This window comes from Xiphophorus hellerii, chromosome 20, assembly GCF_003331165.1.
Source record: "Xiphophorus hellerii strain 12219 chromosome 20, Xiphophorus_hellerii-4.1, whole genome shotgun sequence".
NCBI lineage: Eukaryota > Metazoa > Chordata > Actinopteri > Cyprinodontiformes > Poeciliidae > Xiphophorus > Xiphophorus hellerii.
In genome coordinates this window covers 31,883,627-31,908,628 of record NC_045691.1, presented here as the reverse complement: position 1 = coordinate 31,908,628, position 25,002 = coordinate 31,883,627, and the positions used below count along the sequence as shown (strand labels likewise).

Here is a 25,002-nt window from a genome sequence, read left to right as displayed (position 1 = left end):
CTGCTGCCTGCTGTGATTTTCTTTTCCTCCGGTTGTAGAGCTTGGAAATAACACACACACACAATCCCGAGTTGGTGTTTGTTCAGGTTTGTGTGGATTCAGACCTCTCTCAATCAACCTGTCCTGTCTCCCTCTGTTTTCCCGTCACAGACTCACGTAGTCGAGCCTTACAATGATTTTAACTTGACCGTAACCAGGTCACTGTAACCTGGATTAGGCTTGTGGAGGTTTTGTCCAGTTCCCTCCTCCCACCCCCTCATCTCCATTCTAGTTTTGGTAGTTTTGTACCCAAAGTGCCACAAAGATATGTATAAGAAGTGGATGTGTCTGACACGGGCCTTCTACAACTGTTTGTTTGTTTGGACCTGGAACGTTTCACAGCCGCTCTGATGCTTTGTTCACTCAGAAATCGCAGCGATTTAAAAATTATTTTCTGTCATCTTTGTAGAGTCGATTGCAGGGATGCCCAAACCGCTTGTCACAATAGCCAAAATCGTCAACTTAAAAGTCCTGGCAGTCAAAAAATATGATGAAAAAAACCCAACTAAAATCACTAATATATATATATATATATATATATATATATATATACAGTACAGACCAAAAGTTTGGACACACCTTTCTAATTCAATGGGTTTTCTTTATTTTCATGACTATTTATAAGGCAATAAATCCCACTTATTAACCTGACAGGGCTCACCTATGAAGTGAAAACCATTTCAGGTGACTACCTCTTGAAGCTCATCAAGAAAATGCAGAGTGTGTGCAAAGCAGTAATCACAGCAAAAGGTTGCTACTTTGAAGAAACTAGAATATAAGGGGTATTTTCAGTTGTTTTACACTTTGTTGTTTAGTGCATATTTCCACATGTTATTCATAGTTTTGATGCCTTCAGTGTGAATCTACAATGTCAATAGTCATGAAAATAAAGGAAACTCATTGAATTAAAAGGTGTGTCCAAACTTTTGGTCTGTACTGTGTATATACAGTATATATATATATATATTTTTTTACCTGTTCAGCAATAAACTAATGATGTTCCATTTTAGTTAAACAAATGAAGTTGTTTTACTTTTATTGGAACAGAAAATGTCATAGACTTGGAGAATCAGCATTCAGTTTCTTTGCTCCTTTAATCTGGAACAAACTTCCAGAAAACGGCAAAACAGCCAAAACACTGACTTCCTTCAAACCAAGGCTAAGATCTCACCTGTTAAGAGTTGCCTAAATAATATTAATAGGAACATTTATCGATATATTTGCTTGATGATGGCATTTGATGCTTGTTTCATAACTGGTTGTGTTATGTTTTTGTCATTTGAGGCACTAAGTTTGTGCTGCCTTTTTGCTGAAATGTACAAATAAACTTGACTCCTACTGTAGATCCAAAGCTTTTTTGTTTTTTAGGAACTTTATTTGTTACAGTAAACAACAACACATAACTGTGTACATATCACAAAAATATGCTGGGTGGTGAGGGGGCATAAAATAAAACAGAATGCCAAGAGAATGACAGCCACAATAGTTTTGCATAAAGAAAATAATATTATGAATTGTGACATATGTGCGATCCAAAACTTCAAAAAAAAAAAAAAAGGGTTTTAAAGGATCTGAACCACTTCCCCAATCTTGAAGGGTAGATTTGTCCTCATTCCCCAAAAATTCACAAAAGAAACCTTTGTATTAAAAAAAAAAATGTCTATATGAAAATGCAAAAGAAACAAAGAACAAAATAAATCCGCCATTCATCTATGGAAAAAAAATAAGATGAAATTTTATGTTCCCCCCCGCCATTGTTAGAACAATGGTTCAGTCCAACGTGTAGGAGGAGAAACAGCAGCGCAGCGGAAAACCCCGCTGAACTGAGGAGCTAGCTGTGGTTATGCTGCACAAGCAAAAAAAAAAAACCCTTCAGTAAGTAAATACTTAAAGAAAAAGATATGTAGCTCAACAGGATGAAACACACTAACAATAAAAATCAGACTGCAGTTAGTTACTTCATTACTTTGGCTGCGTTATGATAAATTACCACATTATGCTTTGGAAATCAAAACTAGCAAAACTGGCTACATTGCTTTGACAGACTAAAGCAAGTATTTTAATTATTTAGCTCTCTACTGCCGAAGAAGAGTAGTCAACGTAGTCTTTGAAACCACCAAATAACGTGATATATTTTTGTTTCAGTGCTTGAGCATTAAGTTATGATTCTTCCCAGATATTCATTATTTCTGCTTGTAGGTTCTCAGCCATCCAGGACAAGGCAAAACCAAAACAGGTTTAAAAATAAAGCAGCTTAAGTTATAATTTAAATAACACGTAATCTGTATTCAGAGATGCTACAATAAATCAATGTTTGAGGAATTTTACTATGTGGGGTTATTTAGTAAAACTTATTTCTATTTAGAGCCTTACATTTTTGTAAAGGTGCAGCAGAGACTAGATTAGTGACACTGAACCATACTCATCTAAACAATATTTGAATCCTAGTTGGTCTCAACGTTTACTGAGAAAAACACACTTGACCTGCATTGCTACTTACTAGTCATTTTTGGTCTTGCAGCTTGAACATTTTAAATGTTTCACTGAAATGTAACATTTTACGTTACATTTCAGTGGGATTTTGCCCCAAAATACCTCTAAGCTATTTTCTTGCTAAATTGAATTTTATCTGTTGTGTAGCTGGATGGATTGTCACATGTAAAATGTAATGAATGGGTTTGTTTATGGGTGCAAAACGTACCCGTGAAAATTAACTAAAAATTACAATGCATGTGAAAGAAAATGATAGAAAAGCCAATGTACTTGGTGCCATGACCTCTGACCTGGAGACATGAGATCTTCAGCTGGAGATTTTCCTGAGAATCTGTGTTCAGTTTCAACAACCTGACCACATCTCCGGTGTTTTTCATGTATTTGGAGTCTTCCTTTTGAAAATCTTAGATACATCAACAGTTTAGCCCTAAACTCATAAAGCTCCTTTCACTGCTACGGTCATTCTATGGGCCGGCCAGTGAAAAGTCAAAGCTGGTAACTAACTAAAAGCGGACCTGGCTGCAGTCCGTGTCAACCTGAACCACCCTGTGAAAGAACTGCAGGCTCAAGTCGGAACATTTTGCAAGCCAAGGCTAGCACCACACAGGGTGGGACTGAAAAACCATCTAATCTCTTTGTGTTTGTGGCCAAGCCTCTAATTAGGACTGTGCCCACATTTTCAGTTTGCCAGCGCATGAAATGAGACGATTCTGAAACTTTCCCTTGTCTCCATGTAATTTCCATTTTGAGTCACGCTTAGTATCAACTACCTGTACAAAAACTAGCAAATTAGCATGGCAGAGACTCGCAGCGCGCCACACCCAGAGGACAATTAGCATTATGTGTTTGTTTGTTCTTCCAACAGAATGGTTGAGCCCAGCCCTTCAGCTCTGCACCTCCTCTCTGGTGGGGATGTACGCATGGCGGACATCGGCGTCAAAGTGGAACAGGAGGAATGCGGCGGAGACGGCGGAGCCAAAACCAACTCTGAGCACCCCAGGACTCTGCACGACTGGTCAGCAAATCAGCCTCTAGAGACGCGCCAGCTGACCCCCCCACTGTCACGCTCCCCTTCAGTAAGGAGTCTTATTGGGAGAAATGGGACTGCATTTAAAAATAATAAAGATTCTTCCCCCCCACTGGGGAACGATGCTGAAGCAGTCAGATTTGCTCGGTGTGATGATGAGTTGCTCCATGTTCTTATAGGAGGGCTCTCCAGGAAAGGAGCCGCCTCACAAGCAAAGCCCCAGGGGAGTGAAGGAAGCCAGGATTCACGAGCGATCAGAGGGGCCAACCAAAATTAAGGAAGGTCTGTAGTCATGTTTGAGAGTCACTTGTTGGTGGAAATACTTCAAAGATGTTCTAGTGTTCCAGACAGTGTTATTTCTTTTATCCAGGGGTGGAAATAAAACATTTTCCTCCTCCAGCCACTGTTTTTTTTTTCCTATTACAAACCCGACAAGTACAAGCAAATGATAGAAAATGTGTGATTTATTCTTAACTCTATGAAAACCAATTTACTGACAATAAGTTTACCATACAGATGTACATATACAGAATAATTTAACATAAAGCATGGACACCTTAACAGGGTTGTAGTGCAATAAGTTCATTTGAAGTAATTACTAACAGCAAACTTTAACTACACAACCCTAACATTCTTGCAATCATATGTTGAACATTTCCAAATTTTGATAGTATTTATTAAAGATGTGTCTGGTCATTTTTTAAATATTTTAAAATTGTATCATTAGCTGTTTTCTAACTGTTTTATTTGTTTTCCCTTACTTATTATGTTTTCTATTGAAATTAACAATTATTACTAAAATATAATTTTAGTTATATATAGTCATTATCATGTCATTAATAATGAACGTGCTCATTATTAATCCCGTCATCATTCTTGTGTTACTCCAGAGTTTTTCTGACACCTGGAGCTTAGTGTTAGCTTCCCCCTCACACACACCTGCCTTCCTACATGCATGAAACTTTTTCTTTATGAACATTTTCACTCCTTACCGGGCAGCAGCAGCTAATCTGAACTCTTCCTCAATCTGTCCCTGGTCACGTCTCTCTCATCATCCTCCTCCAACGATAATAAAGCCCCTGAATCGCTAATTCCCTCTCCTTGTCCGCTACTGAATCTGTTCCAGCGGTCAGAGTTTGTGTGGTAAACTTATCGGTTAGTTTGACACATTTTTCTGAATGGGCTTATGCACTTTTTAGCTTTTGTCGTGGTTTTTCTAACCCGCTCGTCTCGTATCCGCTCATTTTCTCGGACTCCGGTTAGCTGAAATGGCAGCATTTATAAACTTAGAGGGGAGGGGAGGGCTAAAGAGGACTGAGGGATTTCATTGGATAAGCCCAATGTCCGTCAATAAAATCAACCAATGGGCTGTCGCGGTCGATACAAATTAGATTTAATATAATTTTTTTGTTACATTATGACAGCGTAGGGCCGCCAGACATGGACATTATGTACATCAGACAGTCAGTCCTCACCTGGACAGAAGTTCAAACTCTTTTTTTTTTTCTTCACAATTTTAAAGTGTAACATTACTTTTTAAATATTAAGACATAATAACTAAAAGCCACCCTTTGGTATTATTTAAGTCTTTCGCATGACTGGTTAGTAGGGCTGGGCATTTATTGTATCGTTTATCACTTATCATCATAAATTTCTAACCACGATAAGACTATTTATTATTGTAGCCATGATAAATTCTGATTAATGATGCTTTAAACCCCCCCACAACTGTCCACATTGTCAGGAGTGTTATTTTATCCACTGTTTGTTCAATGAGAGTATCAGTAAAAATCAATACATATGAAAATATGATTAAATACAGTTACTGTGTGCACATCTGACTGGTGTCCATATCGCCCACCCCTTCTGGTCAGAAAACTCTTTGATGTTCAGGTCTCTAAGGTTTACTGCCTCCACATTGATATATTTTAAGAGTAACTGAATATAATCCTATTGAGATGGAGTAAGAACTTAAATAAACAAACTGTTTTACCTTTTGATTACCTTACTGAATTTGTTTTCTTAGGACCAACCCCAAATTGGATAATCAATGCTTTTAGACAAATATTCTGACAGTTTTTGAATCAGAAACCGCTGACAAAAAACAAAAAACTTCTTCTTCAGAAGGTTTTTTTGTTTCTGTCAGTGGTTCTTGTTGCAGCGCCCCCACAGGTGAGGACAATGTGTGTGCTGTGTAGGAAATGGACACACAACATCCCCCGGAGGCCAACATTTCAGTATCAAAGACTTTTTGTTTGTGATTTTAGAATCAAGCTCTCTAAGCAATCATATGTTCAAGCTACATTCATAACATTTTAAGAGAAATACATTTTGTATTGTTGCACAGTCATGCTGTTGCTGGGCTCTAGATTGATTTAAAGTGGACTGAAGCTGCTTTTTTTGTTCATTCTCTACCCTCAAGCAAAGTTTTTCACAATTCTGAACTCTTTGGTTGATTTTTTTTTTTTCTTTTTCTTTTTTCTCAAATTCTCTCCACTCTGTGACCTTGGTTTATTCTCTGTCCAAATATTGATCCACTCAAACACTCCAAATTTCTCCCTGATGCACAAACAATCCCGCGGCCTTCGACATCCCGACCGTCTTCTCCAATCAGTGCCATTAGGCTGGGCGGGCGGGGAGCCGCAGAAAGCAGTTAGCGCTACTGTTAGATGTGTTTTGATTTGACGGAGTAGATTCTGGGTGTCGTGTAGTGCCGCGCCGAGCAGTTCAGCTGAGTGCCTGTTTGGTTCTGTTAACAGTAATGCCGACTATCGAGAAGCTGCTGAACGCCGACTGGAAGGAGAAACTTCTGGATAAAAGCTCAGTGGGCGCAGGACAACTAAAAGGTCAGCTCTGCTAAAAAACAAAAAGAAAAACAACTTTACTCCATTTACTGCTTGTATTGTTTGTATTTCATTGCACTGTTAAGTGTTGGTGGTTTTTAGATTAAGTGGAACAACTGTGCTTTAATATTCCATTAATAGTCTTACTGTGTTTGGTTAAAACTGATTGTGGTTGTTGTTGCAATGGGCGCAATGATAATAATGCATTATGTGAAACTATGATGGCCAGTAATTAATTTTGTAATTTTATTGCTAAATTATTTTTGAATAATTTAGCAAATTTCATTTTTTTAAAAATTCATTTATTTTGTTGTGTACGATTCGTAAAGGAAAGGGATCGTAATGTTTGGAAAAAAAAAAAAAAAAAAAATTTTTTTGTCAACAACCCAAGAATAACACTGACCCAAAGTTATGGCAGCAACTGCAGCATTTAAATGGAATGAAGACGATTTGTAGGCTTGATCTTCCCAGCTACTATTAGCGTCTCCGTCCTGCTTGCCACTTTTTGATAAGTTTCACTGTCATTGTTAGCAAAAGACAATTTATGATTATGGATTTGAAATTTTAAGTTGTATTTAGGAAATTAGCACAGTTAGCACAGATGTTTTTAAACAACCTCGCCACATCTCCGCCTAACTGTGAAATGATCTGGTGTTTGAGTTTCCACCCAGCAGGTCCAGATCAAGATCAGACAATTTTATCACCACCTCATTACTTAATACACATCTGAAATACAGCTATGGCGATTACTGGAATATGGTACATAAATATTATGTACTACTAAAGTCTGTCACATCAGGGAATGTCATTTTTATTTTTAAAAACATTAATAATTAATTAATCACTCACTGAAAATGAGTTGCAAACATTGGATGGTTTCCTGCAAAAACAGGAATCCACATTTTGTCAAATTTGAACCATTGCTCACAAAAACAAAGTTTCTCTTTTATAACAGAAAACTTAAAAATGATCAAAAGAATTTTCCAATAAATATTTCTTTTTAGATTCAGTTATTCACAGGTGTCAAACTCGCGTCCAAATCCGGCATTTGTATTGTGCCAAACTATGTTGTGTTCAGTGTCATTTAACTTTGATACATTCTCATCAGACTGTTATTTATTCACATTTTAATAGTCTCTTAATGGGAAGTTTTATCAACAGATTCTGCCACCATCGGCACTTTTTAGGACATGTGTGATGTGTGTGTGCGTGCGGGACGAAATGAAAACCAGGTTGACACGCCTGCTCTGATGACTTCCAGGCACCCCGGAGTCTCTGGCGGAGAAGGAGCTGCAGCTGCTGATGATGATCAACCAGCTGAGCGGCCTCAGGGAGCAGCTGCTGGGGGCCCACTCAGAGCAGAGGAACATGGCCGCCCTGCTGCTGGAGAAGCAGCAGCAGCAGATGGAGCTGGCCCGGCAGCAGCAGGAGCAGGTAAGGCTTCCTGCAGGAATATCATCAGTCGGATGATATGAGACGTTCCTGTGGTCTGGCATTCCAGAACATCACCAGCTGCGTTTCCAGCAACCACAGAACCAATTGAAATTGCAAAAAAAACAAATTCGCTTGATGAAAAACGTGCATCCCAACGCAAAAACATGCATTTTAGGTGATTCTTTTTTTTTTCTTCAGCTGAATTTAAAAAAAAAATAAAATAAAATTTTTGCATCACAAGGGTCACATGATCAACAACCGGTTGTTACTACTGGCAGAAATGCAGAGGAAGAAGACAGGAAGCAGCAGTAGGAGGAAGATGGTTTGTTTTGTTTATTTGCAGACAGTGTGCAGCTGGCTCCCCCAGAGCTCTCGCAGCATCACAGTTCCTAAAAAGTTGTGTGACATTTCAGTGTGTCAAATCCATAACTCTTCTGTAAAATCACTCACTACAATTTCCCCAAAACGCCGCATACGTAGTGGCTCCACAGTAGCCGCTAGGCTTCGGGGCTTGTGGCTCCGCAGCCTGCATAAAACACTGACATCCGTCAGCACCATGATTTTAAATCGCTTATCATGTCAACAAACTTATTCATGTGTGATTTTAATTTCATTTCTAATTTAATGGAAACACCGCAAATGCGAAATAGTTTCTTTTTTTCGGCATTAGCAGAACGTAGACAAAGATTTGCACACATCTGTAATGGAAACGCAGCTGTTGAGCAAATGTGACAGATTGTAGCAGTGCTCTGACTTTTTCCCTTGCACTGCGTGCGTCTCTGGTTGCTCACACAGCAGCTAATGAATGTGCCTCGTCTCTCAGATCGCCAAGCAGCAGCAGCAGCTGATCCAGCAGCAGCATAAGATCAACCTGCTTCAGCAGCAGATCCAGGTCAGCTCCTCTCCAGAGCTTTCGTGTGTCTCCATATATCACGGCGGGCGCATCTAGCACCAGATGACCGTTACAAATGAGAAGTTCTCGCCGCAGGTCAGCACATTAGAGTGCTGGAGAAAATAACCCCAGAACATTTTGTGTAAGGTTCCTTTTTGTTTTTTTTCATTGTCCCAGCAGGTGAACATGCCCTACGTGATGATCCCGGCTTTCCACCCCAACACCCAGACCCTCCCCGTCTCCTCAGATCCCCCGATGACATTGCCTCTGCAGCCCATCCCCTGCAAGCCGAGTGAGTAGAAGTAAAACAAGAAAGAGAAAAAAAACAAACAAACACTGAAACCGAGAAATGGCAGCATGGAGAGAAAGACAACAGATTGGAGGAACGTTAGAACAGCCACTAAGTTCATAACTGTGTAAGTAGGAGGTGTTGTCAGGTGTGTGAAGAAAGGCTGCTGACTTTAATTTTGGTGGTGCCTCTTTTTATTTTATTTTTTTTTATTTTGTATATTTGCATCAGCTGCACCCTGAACATCAATGGCGTATTGTTCATTTGGGATTTTCCCTAAAACGTCAGGTGAATTTAAACTAGCCTGTCAGAACATGGTCCAATCTAAAATCACTTTTGAATTATGGACTAAGATGAAATAATGATTTGGAAGTGAACTAACTGAAGACTTTCCAGCTGCACCTGGAACATCCTGGCCTTTCTACACCTCATGTAATCTGAAAGTACGTTTCTGCTTTCCGCCATGTCGACTCATCACCGCCGCTTTGCTCCACAACTCATTTGGCTGACATATAAAAGCTCTTAATGGACTCTTTTTGTTTTAACGTCTGTAATGATGCATTTATTCCGGAAAACCTGAATCGCTGATTCATATTTATTTATTCAGAATTTTTTATTTTGTTTTACCTAAACTAGAAGAATGATATGATGTCCACATAGGACAGATAAGCAACATGCACCACCTCTTATCTAAGTTTGTCAGACGTATTAAAAACATTAAGGGAACATTATTTTAATCATCTTTCAGGGATTGCTATAAAAATTATTTCTTTTGATTTTTTTTTTTTTTTTAAGTACTTTGGGATTTTTTTCTTTGAATTTTCTAGGCAGTTCCATAGAAGTTTTATTATGATTATTCCACTCTGGAAAAACTCATTTCCAAATAAGCCCAACATTCATATCATCACACTGATTTACACATGTTAGTGTTGATGTTGGATAGCATAAAAAATTGTTATTTGGAGCATTTCAATGAATCGGTTGATCAATCAATCAAGTTTGTTTGAGAAGCACAAACTGGGCAGTTCAAAATGTTTTACATCATAAAAACATAAGTCATGAAAACATTGCACAGTCATCAATTGAGGAACCAGTCACGCTCAGTGTTTTTCTGTTACTGTAGCAACATCAGCGCTGGTATCTCCATGGAGATATTAACTATGCAGGTTATGATAAGCATGCAAACTGCTGGTGTGTCCATACAGTCATTGTTGGTCCCTCTGCTTGTCATTTCCATCCCGCATTACACTATAAATGAGCACCGCTCTTTATCCACACGCTTTAGATTCAGTCCAGCTTAACTCGGTTACCTCACTGCAATGTCTCACAGCTGATGGAGTTGAGCTGTGTCGCTATGGTAACTGAACAGGAGCGAGTTGGACTGTAATGAATGGATTTAAATGACCTGGGATGGACGTACAGTAGTTGCTCATGAATTTCGTTTTGTTCTGTTAGTTTCTCTCCTTCATAGAATTTAAGTTTAATCAAATGAACCAAATACAGTCCAGTCCAGCATAGCTGGAGTCCAAATCGAGCCGATCAGAACAGACTGGAACAGATCATATTTATGCTCAATCCGATTATCACTCGGTGAATTTTCTAATTCTAAGCTGCGCCTCAAATTTCTTGTTTCTTCCAGCCAATCCTGAACCATGTTTTGCTTTATCTGGCATCAGTGATGCCACTGGTATCGTGGGATGCTGTTTCTTTAAGGGGTGCATTTGGTCTGTGATGACGTTCAGGTAGATGCTGTTCATTTGTTTTTCCCCTCGTCAGACCGGACCACCCATTGCCATGGCGGCGTGGTCCAGTTCATGCAAAAGTATTCCCAGGTTGAATTTCTTACTTTGTTACATTACAGCCACAAACTTCATTAGACGTTATCACAATGTTCCGTTAGTGAGAGTAGCTCACTATAATTGTGAAGGGTCAGGAAAATGTTCTGACCACCCCCATGTATCAGTTGCTGTGTTTTCATTACAAAATGTGCGGAAAACTTTGTCCATATTCCGCAAATGTTGACAAAAACAATTATTTTGCAATTGCGGTGTTTCCATTAAATGACAAATGTAATTAAAATCACTTGTTCATGCAATGTCATTAAAAAAAAAAAAACTCTCCACGTCGTCATCCTCCTTCTACTTCCTGTCGCTTTAATCCTTTCTGGAGATGCTGACAGGAAGTGGTGACAACGCAATGACGACTCGCACGATGCAATAAAAGTGTGTTCACTGCAGTTTTGTAATTATGCTAATTTAGATACTGCAGAAAAGCCACCTCATTACAGCTCAACAGCTTTTATTGATTTTTCTTTTCTTTTTTTTCCCCTGAAATTGCCGCGTTTCCATGAAGCAAATTTACTTTGGCTGTTCCAGTTTGTACAATCACACGGTCAATGGAAGCGCACGCTGAACATTTCTTGGTTCAGATCCGCCTGCAGCCTGTAAACCTGTGCTCTGCCTCTTTCCAGCGGTCGACTATCCCATGCAGCTGCTCCCAAACAGCCACCACACGCCCATCAAGAGGAGCAGCAGCTCCTTCCGCCAGGTACCGCATCACACTCTTGTTTACATTACCTCCCATTTATCCGCCTGCTATTTGATTGCGCCCATTAAGATGGTAGATGGGAACCTATTTGCTCTGCAGTGGGTGTAGGTGCTGAATGTGTGTTTGTGGTTTAAAGCAATGTTAAGGAAAGTGATTCTCTCGGGATTGAGCAAACAATGGGTTTTTCTAGTATTTAGGAGGCTGAAAAGCTTTAGGAATACGCCACACCCTCTGTTCAAAGGTTCAGTGTGTGCGGTGTAGGTGCAGCGCAAGCCGTTTGCACGGAAGGTTCTCAAGGAGAGATGGACCAACACAGCTTGAGTAAACAAAAGGAATGAGAGGATGAGAATAAAGCAAAAAAGACAACAAAAAAAATGCTAAGGTGTGACAGATGTGCTCCAACATGTCAGGTGTGCTGTTCATACCCGGGATCCGCGCACACCCTCATCCTTTGTCGCTCCGCCTGGCGTCGGCAGAGACCCCGCCCCCCTGATGGTTTGCTCTCTCCGCAGGAGGTGAGCCAGCCGCTGAACCTGACCTCCAAGCCCAAGGGGATGGAGCTGGGGAAGACGTCCAGCCCTCTGAGCCTGGAGCTGGGATCAGTGGGATCCATGCAGGGCGCCTACAGACCCAGAGAGGTGTCCCGCAGCCCGCCGCGGCCCGCCCTCAGTGAGTAACCCGCAGGCTGGGGTCGTCCCAAGGTCACCCGCCAGGTTTCTGTGATGTAAAATAATATATGAAATCATAGAAGAAGAAAAACAAAGTTTTTCCAGTTTTAATGTGATGTGCATCCACTATGACAGAATAAGGAACAAGCTGCAGTAATGGCTGCTCTTGAAATCTCTACTGGTTGAACTGGAGTGCTTGGACTCACCACCAGCTGAAGAATGAAGTCATTATTCAGGGTTTCCCCCAGAACGTCCGTCGTGTCTTTGGGATAAAAGGTTTAAAGTTGACTGGACATTTGAAAATATGACTCGCTAACTATGGGTTATTGGAAGACATAATTTTTATTTATTTATTTTTATCCTTTATCCATAATTTGTCTCTTTGTTCACTGAAGTTGTTGGCATGCAGATCGGTAGAGACAGGAAGTGTTTACAGAGATCCAGTGAATAAAAATGCGTTCATATTCTGACCATGCTGTGCTGCCATTGTGCTTCTCACCAAGGAGACTCTTTAACTCGTCTTTGCTCTCAGTGTTATTGGTGTTTTAAATAACAAACAACGGTTAGGCTGCAGGGGGCAGTATATGAACACATGTACTGTGTTATAAGCCTGGCGCCCTGCCAGGCTTGTAGTACACTAGGGAATGCACTGATTATTACAGTGGACCCCCTGCCTAGTGACGGATCAGTACTGACAGATTCACCTAGTCATGGATTTTTCTGTGGAACGTAACGCCAAATTATTTTCAGAGAAACCCCATTATCAATTTTTTTGTTTTTTGTTTTTTAATTTGTAGAGTGCATCTAAAAGATTTGAAAGAAAATGTAGCTTAGGAATAGCAGGTTACACTGCTACTTTAAACGCTATTGCACAGCAGCCAATCCAGGAGGAGCATTTGTTTTCCTGGCCACTGATTGGCTGGACCCTCTTCAGAATGGAAAGAAGGAAAACGGTAAATGTTAGCTTCTGCTGTAGCACTAACATGGTTTCCACTGAGCATATTGATGCATATTAATGTGTGAAGTATTAAAATAGGCTTTTATAGGAACTGCTGCTTTTCTTTCTTCAAAGTAAGAGTCTAAACAAAGATGGTTTGAATATTGTACGGTCTTCTTTGAACCTTACTGAAGACGTTTAACATGCCTGGCTTTGCGACACAAACAGATTACAGGAATCTTGATGTACATAAGTATATAAATACTTCCGTATTTATATGTATGTGTTTATACACAAGATGGTGTGAACTGGGCTAATAGAAAAGTGGCATTCCAGCAACATAAACCTTTGATCTCCAGTCCAGAAGGTTTCACAGCAATCCATGGGAACACTTCTGGAAAAGTATTGGAAATTTTTGAGACTAAAGTTGCTAAGATGATAAAATGCCTCTCAGAGTATAGGCATTAGCATTAGCCTCAACAAGCAGCCTGTCAATCAAAATGGCATAAAACCAGGAAAGGAGTTTTCTTCTTCAAGTCAGACGTTTACTGCCCGTACCTTCTATACAGAACCCTACTTCAGAAATTTCCCACTGTCCCTTTAAAGACCGTCTGCTTTGTTCTCATTGTCATCTCTGTTGGTGAATTTTGAAATTAAGTAAATAAAAAGAAAGTTTGCTCCTTTGAATTATTGAATTGTTACAGTAATACACGTGTGTAGTTTATTGTAGTTGTAGTGGCTACAATCTTCTTTTTTTTTTTTTTACCCTGTTTTTATTTCCACCTAGTCTCTCGTTTTCAAGTGTTTCGTCCGTCTGCTCTGCCTTTGTCATCAGATTTCCTAGGAGACGGCGACGTGGTCACCCAGGCCATCCATGATGCCCAGCAGCTCTTGAGGAGTCACAGCAACGGAGGGAGAGACAGGGACAGAGAGAGAGACGGTTCTGGAAAAATGGTGAGTTGTTTTGTCTGCATGCTTGTTGAACAGACTGGCTCTATGGTAGACGCATCTTGGTTTTATCTGGTTATGCTGAATCTGAATATTCACCAAAGTTAGTAGGTTGTATAAAAGTAACTTGGCGATATTGTACCAACCTGACTGGAAGCTCTAACAATTAAAAACAACCTACATTAGGGTGCGATTACTTTGATCTCCTCAGTCTTCCTCTCAGACACAAACAGCGGAGAGTTCATCCTGACCTGACCTGATGCTGACCTCCTGTCGGTCTCATCTTGGTTATGGAATAATCTGTGACCATAAAAGCTACATCAGTACTACATCATATAGTCGGAGCGTAGCGTCACCTTCATGGTTAAATGGATCAGTAGCAACACGAAGTCAGATGGGAGCAAAAGGTCACAAGGGGATGAAACTTTTCCTGTAATCTCCTGGTTATTTTATTGCTTCAATATTTGTTTACTCAATCAGTAGAGATACATAAAAAACATTTATTAGAGTGCAGCCAGAACTACATCACTGTAAGATGTGTAACTGAAAGGAATTTAGTTTGTCAAAACAAAACAGCTATATGGTGTTTTCTAGTCATTGTGGCCAAAATTACAGAGATGACCTACAGCATATTATAATCCATGAAAATATAACTCATTCTCATGGGCAAAAACAAATATTTAGAGTAATGAGCTGTGGTGTTACGTAACCTTTAACAGCGTTTTGCTGGCTGTAACGCCTGATTGTTGTTTTTATCAATACTGTAGCAATAGTATAGCTTCGTTCAGTGTGGCATTGGTCCGATTCAGTCCAACTTCCGTTTGTAGAAAGTCTGGTTCGTTTGGGGAGGTGTGAATGCACAACCGAACTCTGATGAGGAGCAAAAAACGTAAGCTCTGGTCCGCCTGAAAAACCTCGGTCCTGGTTCTGTTGAGGTGAACTCAGCTGTGTTACGAACACCAAGCGAATTGGAGTCTGCTCCAACAGCAGGAAGTGCACTATTGCACAGGGTATTCTGGGTAAATACAACCAAAACAAACTTGTGTCTAACGCTAGCAGGAGAGATGGTTTGTGGTCTGTTGCCTAAGACAATAGAGAAATCATATAACTGCTCAAATCTGATCCATTTAAAATCTGTTCTAGCTGTGACTTTTTTTTAAAATGATGTTGATCGATGTCATCTATATCCACAAAGTCAGGTTAACCTAAAAGCTGACACAAATTTCTAGCTAGCTCACCTCTTGTCTTTTCAGTGGAGCTTAGTTTTATCTGTTTTTTAATAGCATGCGGTCATATGAACATGGAGAAAATCCAAAATGAGGCTAAAGAAACACACAACATGCTGTTGACTGTGTGCTAACCTGCTAGCTTATTAAATATACCTAGCTAACTGCATGAAAGGCAGTTATTAACATAAATGTGGCAGTTTTTTTATTGGTAGTTGTGCTTTTATTGTCTTCACACCTTACTTAACATTTTTCTGTTTGGTAAATCCTAAAAGGTATTATCTGGCTGGCCTTGGTTGAACCACAGTCATTCCAAAACATTTGCTAATACGCTTCAATAACACTTTAGCTTGGATTTTTGTGCATGTAGAGAAATTCTGTGCCATGATCGTCACATCTTTGGTGTTGTATCTTTGTTCAGTTGACCGGTCCACTGGTGCCGCCACAGTTGGCGCAGAAAAATCAGCTAGATGTGCCACTGTTAGAGATTTCATGCAAGTGCTGCAGAAATGTCACAGCATTGACTGTATGATACTATTACTAAATCTCATTACACCCTTGCAGAAGCTCTGTCTGCACTGATGAAGAGTCAACTCGCCTTGCGTTGCTGAATGCTTGAAGTGGCTCCAACAGCAGGCCAATGGGCCTATGTTCTGAATAATTGAACCAATGATGATCTGACCATTTGAGGATACTCGTAGTCGTACATAGTATTAGGATTTGCATTTCACCCCTCTTATCTCCAGTACACTCACTCTGTACAGAGAGGATCACCGTATCTGACAGGAACACTTCATAGCTGCAGGACTTTGGGTTAAACAAAACAAGCACTCCATGTCTTCGTGTTCAGACACGTATAAAAGTCGTTTTAAATCAGTTAATATAGGTGGCAAATAGGAACACTGTGGCTGCGCTGTTGACATATGGAAACAAATAGGGTATTAAATGAGACTGCGGACTTCAAATAGCCTCTAGCTGATTAAACTCCATAAGGGAATGGGAAAGCAGTCCCAAGTCAGTCTCCATCTGACATGTAGGATGCAATTTAGAGGTCAGCGTGGTTTTGGATTACAGGGAGTCATTCTTCTCCACAGCACTAAACTGATGGACAAATATCCCAGCTGTGGTTCAGCCACACACGCTGAGGCACATTGTTACAGTTCAGCACACAGCGTTAGAGTAATCGTCCGTGCTTGTTTTTCACACTCGTCTGCGTTTTAAGTTCAAGGAAATGGTTTCAAAATTGAATTGTGTCTCTTCTGTTGTCGTTGAGGAACAGTCTAGTATTTTAGGAATCGGGCTTCGTGACGACGGCCTCCCATCTCAGCCTTCATTCTTTGAGGTGACTGAATCTCCAGCTCTCAGCCTTGTCCTGAGCAACAGCTGTTGCCGCCTCACAATACCACAAAGGCCTCAGTGTGGCATTGACAGAGCCACCTGCCCTCCCTCTTTGTCCTCACTAATACTGTACTTAGCTCTCCTCCTCCTCCTCCTCTTCGTCCTCTCCTTTATTATCCTGCTCCATCTCTCCTGCGCTGCTGCGTTAGCACCAAAACTGTTGACTGACCTATTTTGGTATTCCACTCCTCTTCACTCTGTTCGCAATTTGCAGCAGCAGAGTAGGTGACAGATAAAACAGCAGTTTTGCAAAACAAAAAAAAATTTTTTTTTTACATTTTAATCTCGGCCTCTAACAATCAACACCAGCCGTCCTGTGTGGACTTTCAGTTTTCCATCTTTGCACATGCAGCGCTACACTCTGAGCAGCCTCTGATTGGCCGGCGCCGTGTCTCTTACCTTAAATAGAACTTTGTGCCACTCTTCCGACACTGGGTGATTGTTTTACCACGGTCCAAATTCAAATGCTGATATACCAGTGAGGTTACACCATGGATGACTTCATTGGCTTCTTTTTGTTTTTTATTTTTGTCTGCAGGATTATAAAGGTTCTCCTCGTGCGGAAAAAATAAGTCGCTGTGAGCGCAGTGAAGAGAGGCACGGCGAGGAGCACCTCAGCAGTGACTCTGAGGGTAGGTGTTCCCACGATGCTGCTGCTGTTCCTTACTCAGAATAAAGGCTTTTCACCAGAACGTTACGTTGGCACTGGAATATTTCAACTACCAACACTGTGTTTTAATTAAAACGTGTCAAAGTAGGACAGCAGACTTTCAAGGTTTCCTCCCCTCTTAGTAAACGTTTTAGTGTCACTTTGACAGGAGACTAATTAATAATAATAATACATTTAATTTGTACAGCGCTTTTCTAAACACTGACTTTACAGGAATAAAGAAAAATGACAGGCAAAACTTTAAGTACATCAAACTAAGTCCTAATAATTAGAATAGTCATACATTAAAATCTGTTCCATCAGGGTATTCCTAGATGTGATTTGAATGTGGAAACTATTTAAAAATATATTTTTTACAATCTACTTAGTCTATGGTAGGTGAATGTGTGACTCTAAAAATCAACACGTACTGGAAGAAGATTGCTCAAGATTCTTATTGACTTGATCCGGAGTCATTTTGTCTTCTAATGAGTGGAAGTCAATTGGCAGCAATGGGGACACAAACGGTAATGAATGGCAGTAGAGTGCTACACACTGACTTTGCATAAACTTGATCAACATTTTTTTTCCATCCATAATAAACTCGTAAGTTTGGGTGACGTGGCATCCAAACTTTCCATTTTAATCTCGGGCTCTCCTCTAACATTAACACCAGCCGTCCTCTGTGGACTTTTAGTTTTCCATCTTCACACATGTAGCACCGCATTTTGAACAACCTCTGATACGGCTCTTCCAAATGTAAAAAGATATAAAACTTGATTACAATCCTGTGAATTGACCCACAGCTGAAATCAGAAGTACAGTGGTTTGAAAAGTAAACACACTTGATAAGTAACTAATGGGGGGGGGGAAGACATTTCAAGCCTTACCTGTCTGTGTCTTGCTGTAGGGGCCCTGCCCGTCTCTGTTCCTGGCAGCTACTCTGAGACCCGGCCCACTTCCTCTACCGGCCACATAAAGAGACCCATGAACGCCTTCATGGTGTGGGCCAAGGACGAGCGCAGGAGGATCCTCCAGGCTTTCCCAGACATGCACAACTCCTCCATCAGCAAGATCCTAGGTGGGTCCTCCCAGTGGCTGGTGGCGGTGGGTTTCTGCATCTGACTCTGTTCTGTTGACGTAAACAATACCCAGAAAGTCAGGTTAAAAAAATCAACATCCAGCAAGTCGGGTAATATAAAATAAAATCTGATGCTAAGATCAGTAATAAAGCCTCACCAAGGCACCACAGATCTCTAGCTAGCTCACCTCTTGTCTTAGTTTATGGTCTCATCTGTTCTTCTTTAGTAGAAAGTTGCTGTCTAAATATGAAAAAAACATCCAAAATGAGGCTAAAAAACCTAGCTTTGACTTTTCTGTTAACACAGTAGCCTGCTTGCTAACTTGCTAGCTTCTTAACTATAGCTAGCTAACTGCATTAGCATAATTGTTGTTGCAGTTTTTTTTCATATGTTGTTGTACTTTTATTGTCTTTACCTTTAGTACATCCTACTGAATAACTGTTCTTGGTTTGACATGTTGAAAAAGATATTAGCTGAATGGCTGCGGTTGAAATTTGGTTCGTGGCGCTTCAGCGTCACTCCAAAACGGTTGCTAGTGTTTCCATTCCAGGCTTTTCATGCATGTAGAGAAATTCTGTGCTTGGCAATAACAACTGAAAGAATTCTCGTTCTTCAACTTGAACTGATAATGTTTTGCCTTTTAGCCATTAAACATTGGAAGGATATTCTCATAATGGTTTTCTTCAAGCCTCAAAAGATGCTATGTAGTGTTTGAAGCTGCTGTTGGATAATATACACACAACCAGCTACAAAGTATTCATACGCTTTGAATATTTCCAGATAAATGGAAATGTTTTTTTTATTATTATTATTTAAAAAGTGTGTATCTTTGCCTCCTTTACACTAACCTAAATAAAAGGTCAAGTTGTATGAAAAAGAGGAAAAAAATTTTTACTGAAAAGAAAAAGTTGATAAAGTTGCAGTTTGACCAAAACTGGACATTTTCAAACGTCCTTGATGCTAAAGTCCGATTGCCTCCAGGCTCCAGGTGGAAGTCCATGTCCAACCAGGAGAAGCAGCCGTACTATGAGGAGCAGGCGAGGCTGAGCAGGCAGCACCTGGAGCGTTACCCCGACTACAAGTACAAGCCCCGACCCAAACGGACCTGCATTGTGGAGGGCCGAAGGCTGAGGGTGGGCGAGTACAAAGCCATGATGAAGAGCCGCAGGCAGGAGCAGAGGGCCACCTACACACACAGGTAGAGAACCAACCGACACGCTTCACACTCGCTTTGAGAAAGAGTCCATGAGGAGAGCAACAATGTCCCTCTTTACTGATGGTAACCCACGGTAACCATCCACAAACTGTACGGCCTTCAGCTTTTCCAGCCGTCTTTGGACTGTTGAAGTGTTTGGAGCCTGTCCTCCATGATGAATGCAACTCTTACAGTTCTTCAGATGAAGCGAACAGTTGTTGAAGCTTTATGTTATTCATGCTCTTTTTTCCCCACAGCAAACAACAAGCAGAAAGTTTCATAAAACAAATATTACAGATTTAATAACTCGGCCGGAGCTGGCATGGATGAAATAATTCAAACATATACGATCTCAAACATTTTTTTATTTCTCATTTAGTTATGTTAAAACTTCCGTGTACTTTAATGGTGGGATTTGACAGGGCCGTTTTAACACATGAAAGTGCTGTGATGTAAACCGGCTAACTTTCTGATCGGGTTTTACAAAATAATATCTAGAGTTGTAAATCCTATGTGACCCTTAGGAACTGTTATGAGTTCTTACTGTGTGTTTGTTTATAACACACTCTGTCCCAGCCTCTAACTCGGTTAGCATCCCAACAGCATGATGCTGCCACCACTAGGCCCATTGCAATAAACAATAAATCAATTAAATACAGTAAAATAAGCTCCATGATTTCTAATTTTATGACTTATCATTTTCCTCTTTCTACCAAAAACTGGATGATAAAATTCTTCCATCTGGTTCTTTGGTCTGAACTAGAACTTTTAGCGAAGAACAATTTTGTTTTAGAGACTTTATAATTGATTAATTTGTTATTTTTATTTTGTATATTGAAACTGTCTTCCAGTTCCAGTTTTCAATGTTCGTTAGTATTTAAAGTTTATTGGTCTTTGTGTCTCAATGTGTTGTTGCATTGTTATTATGCCATTACTATTAGGTTATTTGAAAATGGTCTCAAAACAATATTATCGTTTATCGCAATAACGTCTGGGACGATTTATCGTCCAGCAAACAGAGATGGTGCGTTCAGGGTGACGTAAAGTTGTAGTTTTCCCCAGTTGAAACATTTTACATGTAAATTCAAGTTTGGTTTCTTTCAGCAGAGCTTTCCACTCCAGCTGTTTCATTCGGGTTTAGCACATAGATTAGTACTTTTACTAGTGAATAAAATGAATAAGACTCATTGTTCATGTATCATGTTGCGTCGTGTCTGATGCCACGCCCTGACGGTGACTCATCCTGTCTTCCAGCCAATCAGAGCCGCAGCAGATCCAGTACTCCCAGAGCGACCAGTACTCGGCCGGCGGCTCCATCTCCGTCCCAGGCTTACCGTTTCACCCGGCGCTGCTGGAGCGCTACCTGCCGCAGGGCCCGCCCCCCGCCCGCAGGTCCGAGGACCGGGCCACGCCCACCCCACTGCCCAGGGACAGGGAGAGAGAGAGAGAGAGAGAGCGACTGCCCTACAGCGAAGGAGAAGAAAGCGACGTGGGAGAGAGGAGTGAGGGGGAACTGGTGCTGCTCACAGACTGATTAGGTCGGGCCCGGTGGGCCTCTGGGGGCCCGGTGTGCCTGGTGGGCCGGCAGAACAAGGAGACGGAGAGGAAGACGAACAGAACTTCAGCTTCAGATGTCGCTCCTGGTTTCGAGGCAATCAGAATCCAAATCCTGGACGACTGAGACGCCACACACACTCGCGCGCACGCACACACACACACTCTGCTTGTACATTAATACAAACTCCCCAGTTCCCTCACACAAGTCCTTATCAGTTCCCTTCCCAGATGAGTCATCACCTGCTTAGTGTTTTTTTTCTTTTCTTTTCTTTTAACTGTTGTTAGAATGTAGAAAGTTATCATTTAATCCCTTCTGCTTCTTGTTTTTCTTCCATGTTGCCTTTCATCAAACAATACGCCTCCCAGGGATTAGAATCGCTGCAGGAAACTCCAAAGGAACTGCTCAACTTAGATTAGCTGCTTTTCACCTGTCAGGCAGCCCAGGAGGCTGGACTGGGTCCGCACCGCCCCCTGTTGGTGGAAGCTAGTCGTTACAAAAGGCAGACATAAAGGTAGCACTGGACCGTTCACATCCAACCCGAAACCTCTGACCAAAGAAAAGCCTGATGACAGCAGGGTGCTTCACATCATCATGTCTGTTTTTAGAGAGGGCTGCTTTGTTCTTTTGTGGGTTTTTTTTTTTGTTTTCTTTGGCCTCCAGATGTCGATGCAGTCGTTGGCACATCTGGAAAAGCCTTCAAATAATTTATTAACCTGTCATCCCAAAACTCCAGCATTTAATTTGAGTACGTTTGTTTGTTGGTGTCCGCTCCCCTGATGATTCCTGTCAAACAGAACTAGAGAATTTTCTAACCCAGATTGTAAGGCATCATAAAGTCCACCAGGAGACTGAAGGGACACATCTGGTGGACAAATTAAAGGTTGGATTTTAATTTTAATTTTTTTACCTGAAATATTTTAAATTTGCAAAAATAATTTGATCATCTGACTCATCAGTTCGGCATTAATTTGTCCTTTTAACAGATTTTCTATTAGGAGGACATTTTATTTATGTTCCAGCACCTCCTAGTATTTATAATAATCATAATAATAATAATAAAGAGAAACATTTTGTTATTCATTGGCTCCTCGCCACCGTACAAAATGCATAAAATCAATTAAAAGATGCAATAATAAAATCACTTGAACAGGAAGTGCAGAAGGCATCAGATATAAAAGCAGTTTTAAAGAAATGGGTTTTAAGTTATGATTTGAAATGAGGGAATGAATCCATCATGAGCTGATAGTCACATCCTCCTCTTCCTCCTCCTCCTCTTCCTCCACATTTCCTCTGTTCTCCTAAAGTGAACTGTGTTTGCTTCAGTTCCCTCTCCGGCTCGGAGGGTTGACCCCCGACCTGTTGCATATATTTGTTTTTTTGCTTTTTAAGTGTTTCTTGATTGTTGTGTTTAATCTGTGCATTTAAATACATGTTGTTGTTTTTTTTTCTTGGTGAAACGATGCTGAAGTTCCTTCGTTCATCATCGTTCATATTCTCGTTCAGATCGTCCAGCAGCAAGAAAAACCATCCCGTGAATTGAACTGCCTGTCTGAAGTCACTCGACGAACTGTAACTTGGAACTGCAGAGGTGTAATATTCATGATTTGCTTTGTGATAGAAAATATATGAGTTACGACAACAGTGGCGCACTAAACAAAATGGATTAAGTTGGTTTCCTCGGAGAAAAATGAGTGATTGGGAACGCAACCTTTCTGTTGCGTACGAAAGGGAGCTGAACGTAAATAAACCTGCATCCATCTGACGGCGGGAAACACAAATTGTAATACGACAGCACTTTCCACTTTAGAGACACTGGTCATGATGGGTACACTGGCACCATAGTTAGTCCTCCTTCCTTTGTCTTGCTGTGTGATATTAAGTTTTGTTTTTACAAATAGGTATTGGTCAGTTATTGGTGTGATGGTATACAAGGATTTTTAAAAAAAACTTCTAGCTTCAGAATTGCATCAGTTTTACGTCCTATGAGCTTTTAATGGGAAAACCGAGGAGTTTTGTTCATAAATCACTAGCTAGCTGCAGTAAGACTGCTGCCAACAAGAGAATCCATTTAGAAAAGACACAATGAATGTTGCTGACAATAAGGGACGACAAACCATTACTCTCCTTTTGTTGTAAGGCAAACCATAACCAGCGACGACCGGTGTGTTTGTTTAAACAGCTAGCTAACCCAACAGAAAGCCCAGCTACACAAGCTAATATCAGCAGTAACAAACAAAACCTCAAGAAGTTAGTTAAATTATGTTCCTTCCTTGAGATTTATAATGTTTGATTCCCAGTAATATGATCATAAGCTACAGTTAGACCCTGAATTATTCATACCTTTTAAAGTAATGGTAATGGATGTTTCTTCTTACTGAAAACAGTGCTAATGTTTTAGCATTCTCCACATTTTACGCGCCTTTTGGCATCACCTAATCTTTAGCTCCCTCCACAAAGTTGTGGGGCTTTTTGACTTTATGTGCTAACTTTGGTAGCATTAAACTTTAGCATAGGTCAAGTTGACAAACCGTAGCTTCCTGAAATGATTCCTAGCTTTTATTAAATTGAAATTATTCAATTATTCCAGTTTTCTCAATTCTGGTTCCAGCAAAGAAATGTACGTTTGAGAAGAAGTTTTAAGAAGTTTGTTTCTTTTATTTTTTAAAGGTCTAGGTGAAGAAAACGGTTAACTAGCAGCTAACAGTTTAGCTTATTGAGTTTCACTGGTTGCATTAAAATCAACAAAGAAGAAAACCTGGTACTTAATGTTTTATTTTGTAAAAGAAAAAAAGTTCTTATGAATTTAAAGATATAACTTCATAACTGTGGTGTCTTTGTTCTCATCATATCCTGGCTCTGTGGTATTTAGATTATTTCAATAAAGAAGTTGTTAGCTCCACCATTAGCCAACGGCGAGGTCAGTTAAACAAGAATGGCGAAAAAGTGTCTCAGGCCTAAGCTGGACATGAAGGTTCATCAGAAACATGCTGGTTCTTTTGTGTACAGAGATCAGAAATGAGTTATTTTATTACATACTAGAACCACCTGTCATTACCCTGCTGATGTAAATATAGAAAAACTTTATTTTGTTTATAAGAGCTTGTGTAATTTAAAGGTGTACATTTCCATATGTTTTCAGAGTTTTTGAAAGACAATAAACTGGTTGTTTTAATCATGTTTGATGTTTTTAATAAGTTATACATCTTGCCAATTGCCTGGTTCTTCCAAATGCTCTACAAACCTGAATGGTTGCCATGGAGATCAAAAGATTTCTCAAACATGGATGAAAGAATTAAGGCAATACTCCCAGATATGTTTTAGATGCGGGAATATTATGACATGATGTAAAGCTCAAAGTCAATTCTACATGATACTGTAACTTTAACATTTTTAACGTTAAAATCGACGCAGTTTAAATTAAAATCCTGACCCTCGGAGCATTTTTGCAGGGAACAGTTTGATCTTCCAGATGGACCAACAGAAACCTTCTGGTTTATCTGGAACTGTCCAGTTCATTCTGCCTCAGTTGATCTTTGTAGAATCTAAGGATCTGCAATATATCTGCATCCTCGTGTCGGCCATGTTTATGAAAGGTCCGATGCCTGATGTTCATTTTCATCTTGTTGCCATTTGTTTCAGGATGCAGAGGGGAAGAGGATTTGGCAACAAAAGGAAAGCGAAATACATAAAATCAATAAATATTGGTTATTGGCCATAACAGAAATATTAAGACACAGACTTTCATATCAGTGCATCCTTGACGTCAGTTAAGTAACG

General features: G+C 40.3%; 1 protein-coding gene across 3 annotated transcripts in view; it reads left to right on the top strand.

The window, feature by feature from the left end:
- The window catches only part of sox13 (SRY-box transcription factor 13), a 32,113-nt gene extending 7,713 nt beyond the window's left edge, over positions 1–24,400 (top strand). The window contains exons 2-14 of one of the 3 annotated variants that reach the window (XM_032548836.1): positions 3,398–3,608; positions 3,739–3,841; positions 6,319–6,405; positions 7,664–7,836; positions 8,660–8,728; positions 8,906–9,020; positions 11,491–11,564; positions 12,077–12,233; positions 14,005–14,123; positions 17,280–17,373; positions 18,301–18,471; positions 19,454–19,670; positions 20,922–24,400. In XM_032548836.1, coding sequence (XP_032404727.1) covers positions 3,398–3,608; positions 3,739–3,841; positions 6,319–6,405; positions 7,664–7,836; positions 8,660–8,728; positions 8,906–9,020; positions 11,491–11,564; positions 12,077–12,233; positions 14,005–14,123; positions 17,280–17,373; positions 18,301–18,471; positions 19,454–19,670; positions 20,922–21,201 — 1,870 coding nt within the window. In that variant the 3' untranslated portion in view covers positions 21,202–24,400. Of the gene's footprint in view, positions 1–3,397; positions 3,609–3,738; positions 3,842–6,318; positions 6,406–7,663; positions 7,837–8,659; positions 8,729–8,905; positions 9,021–11,487; positions 11,565–12,076; positions 12,234–14,004; positions 14,124–17,279; positions 17,374–18,300; positions 18,472–19,453; positions 19,671–20,921 lie in introns of all 3 variants that reach the window. The other 2 variants (XM_032548834.1, XM_032548835.1) reach the window with 2 other exon arrangements.
- The last annotated feature ends 602 nt before the right edge of the window (positions 24,401–25,002 follow it).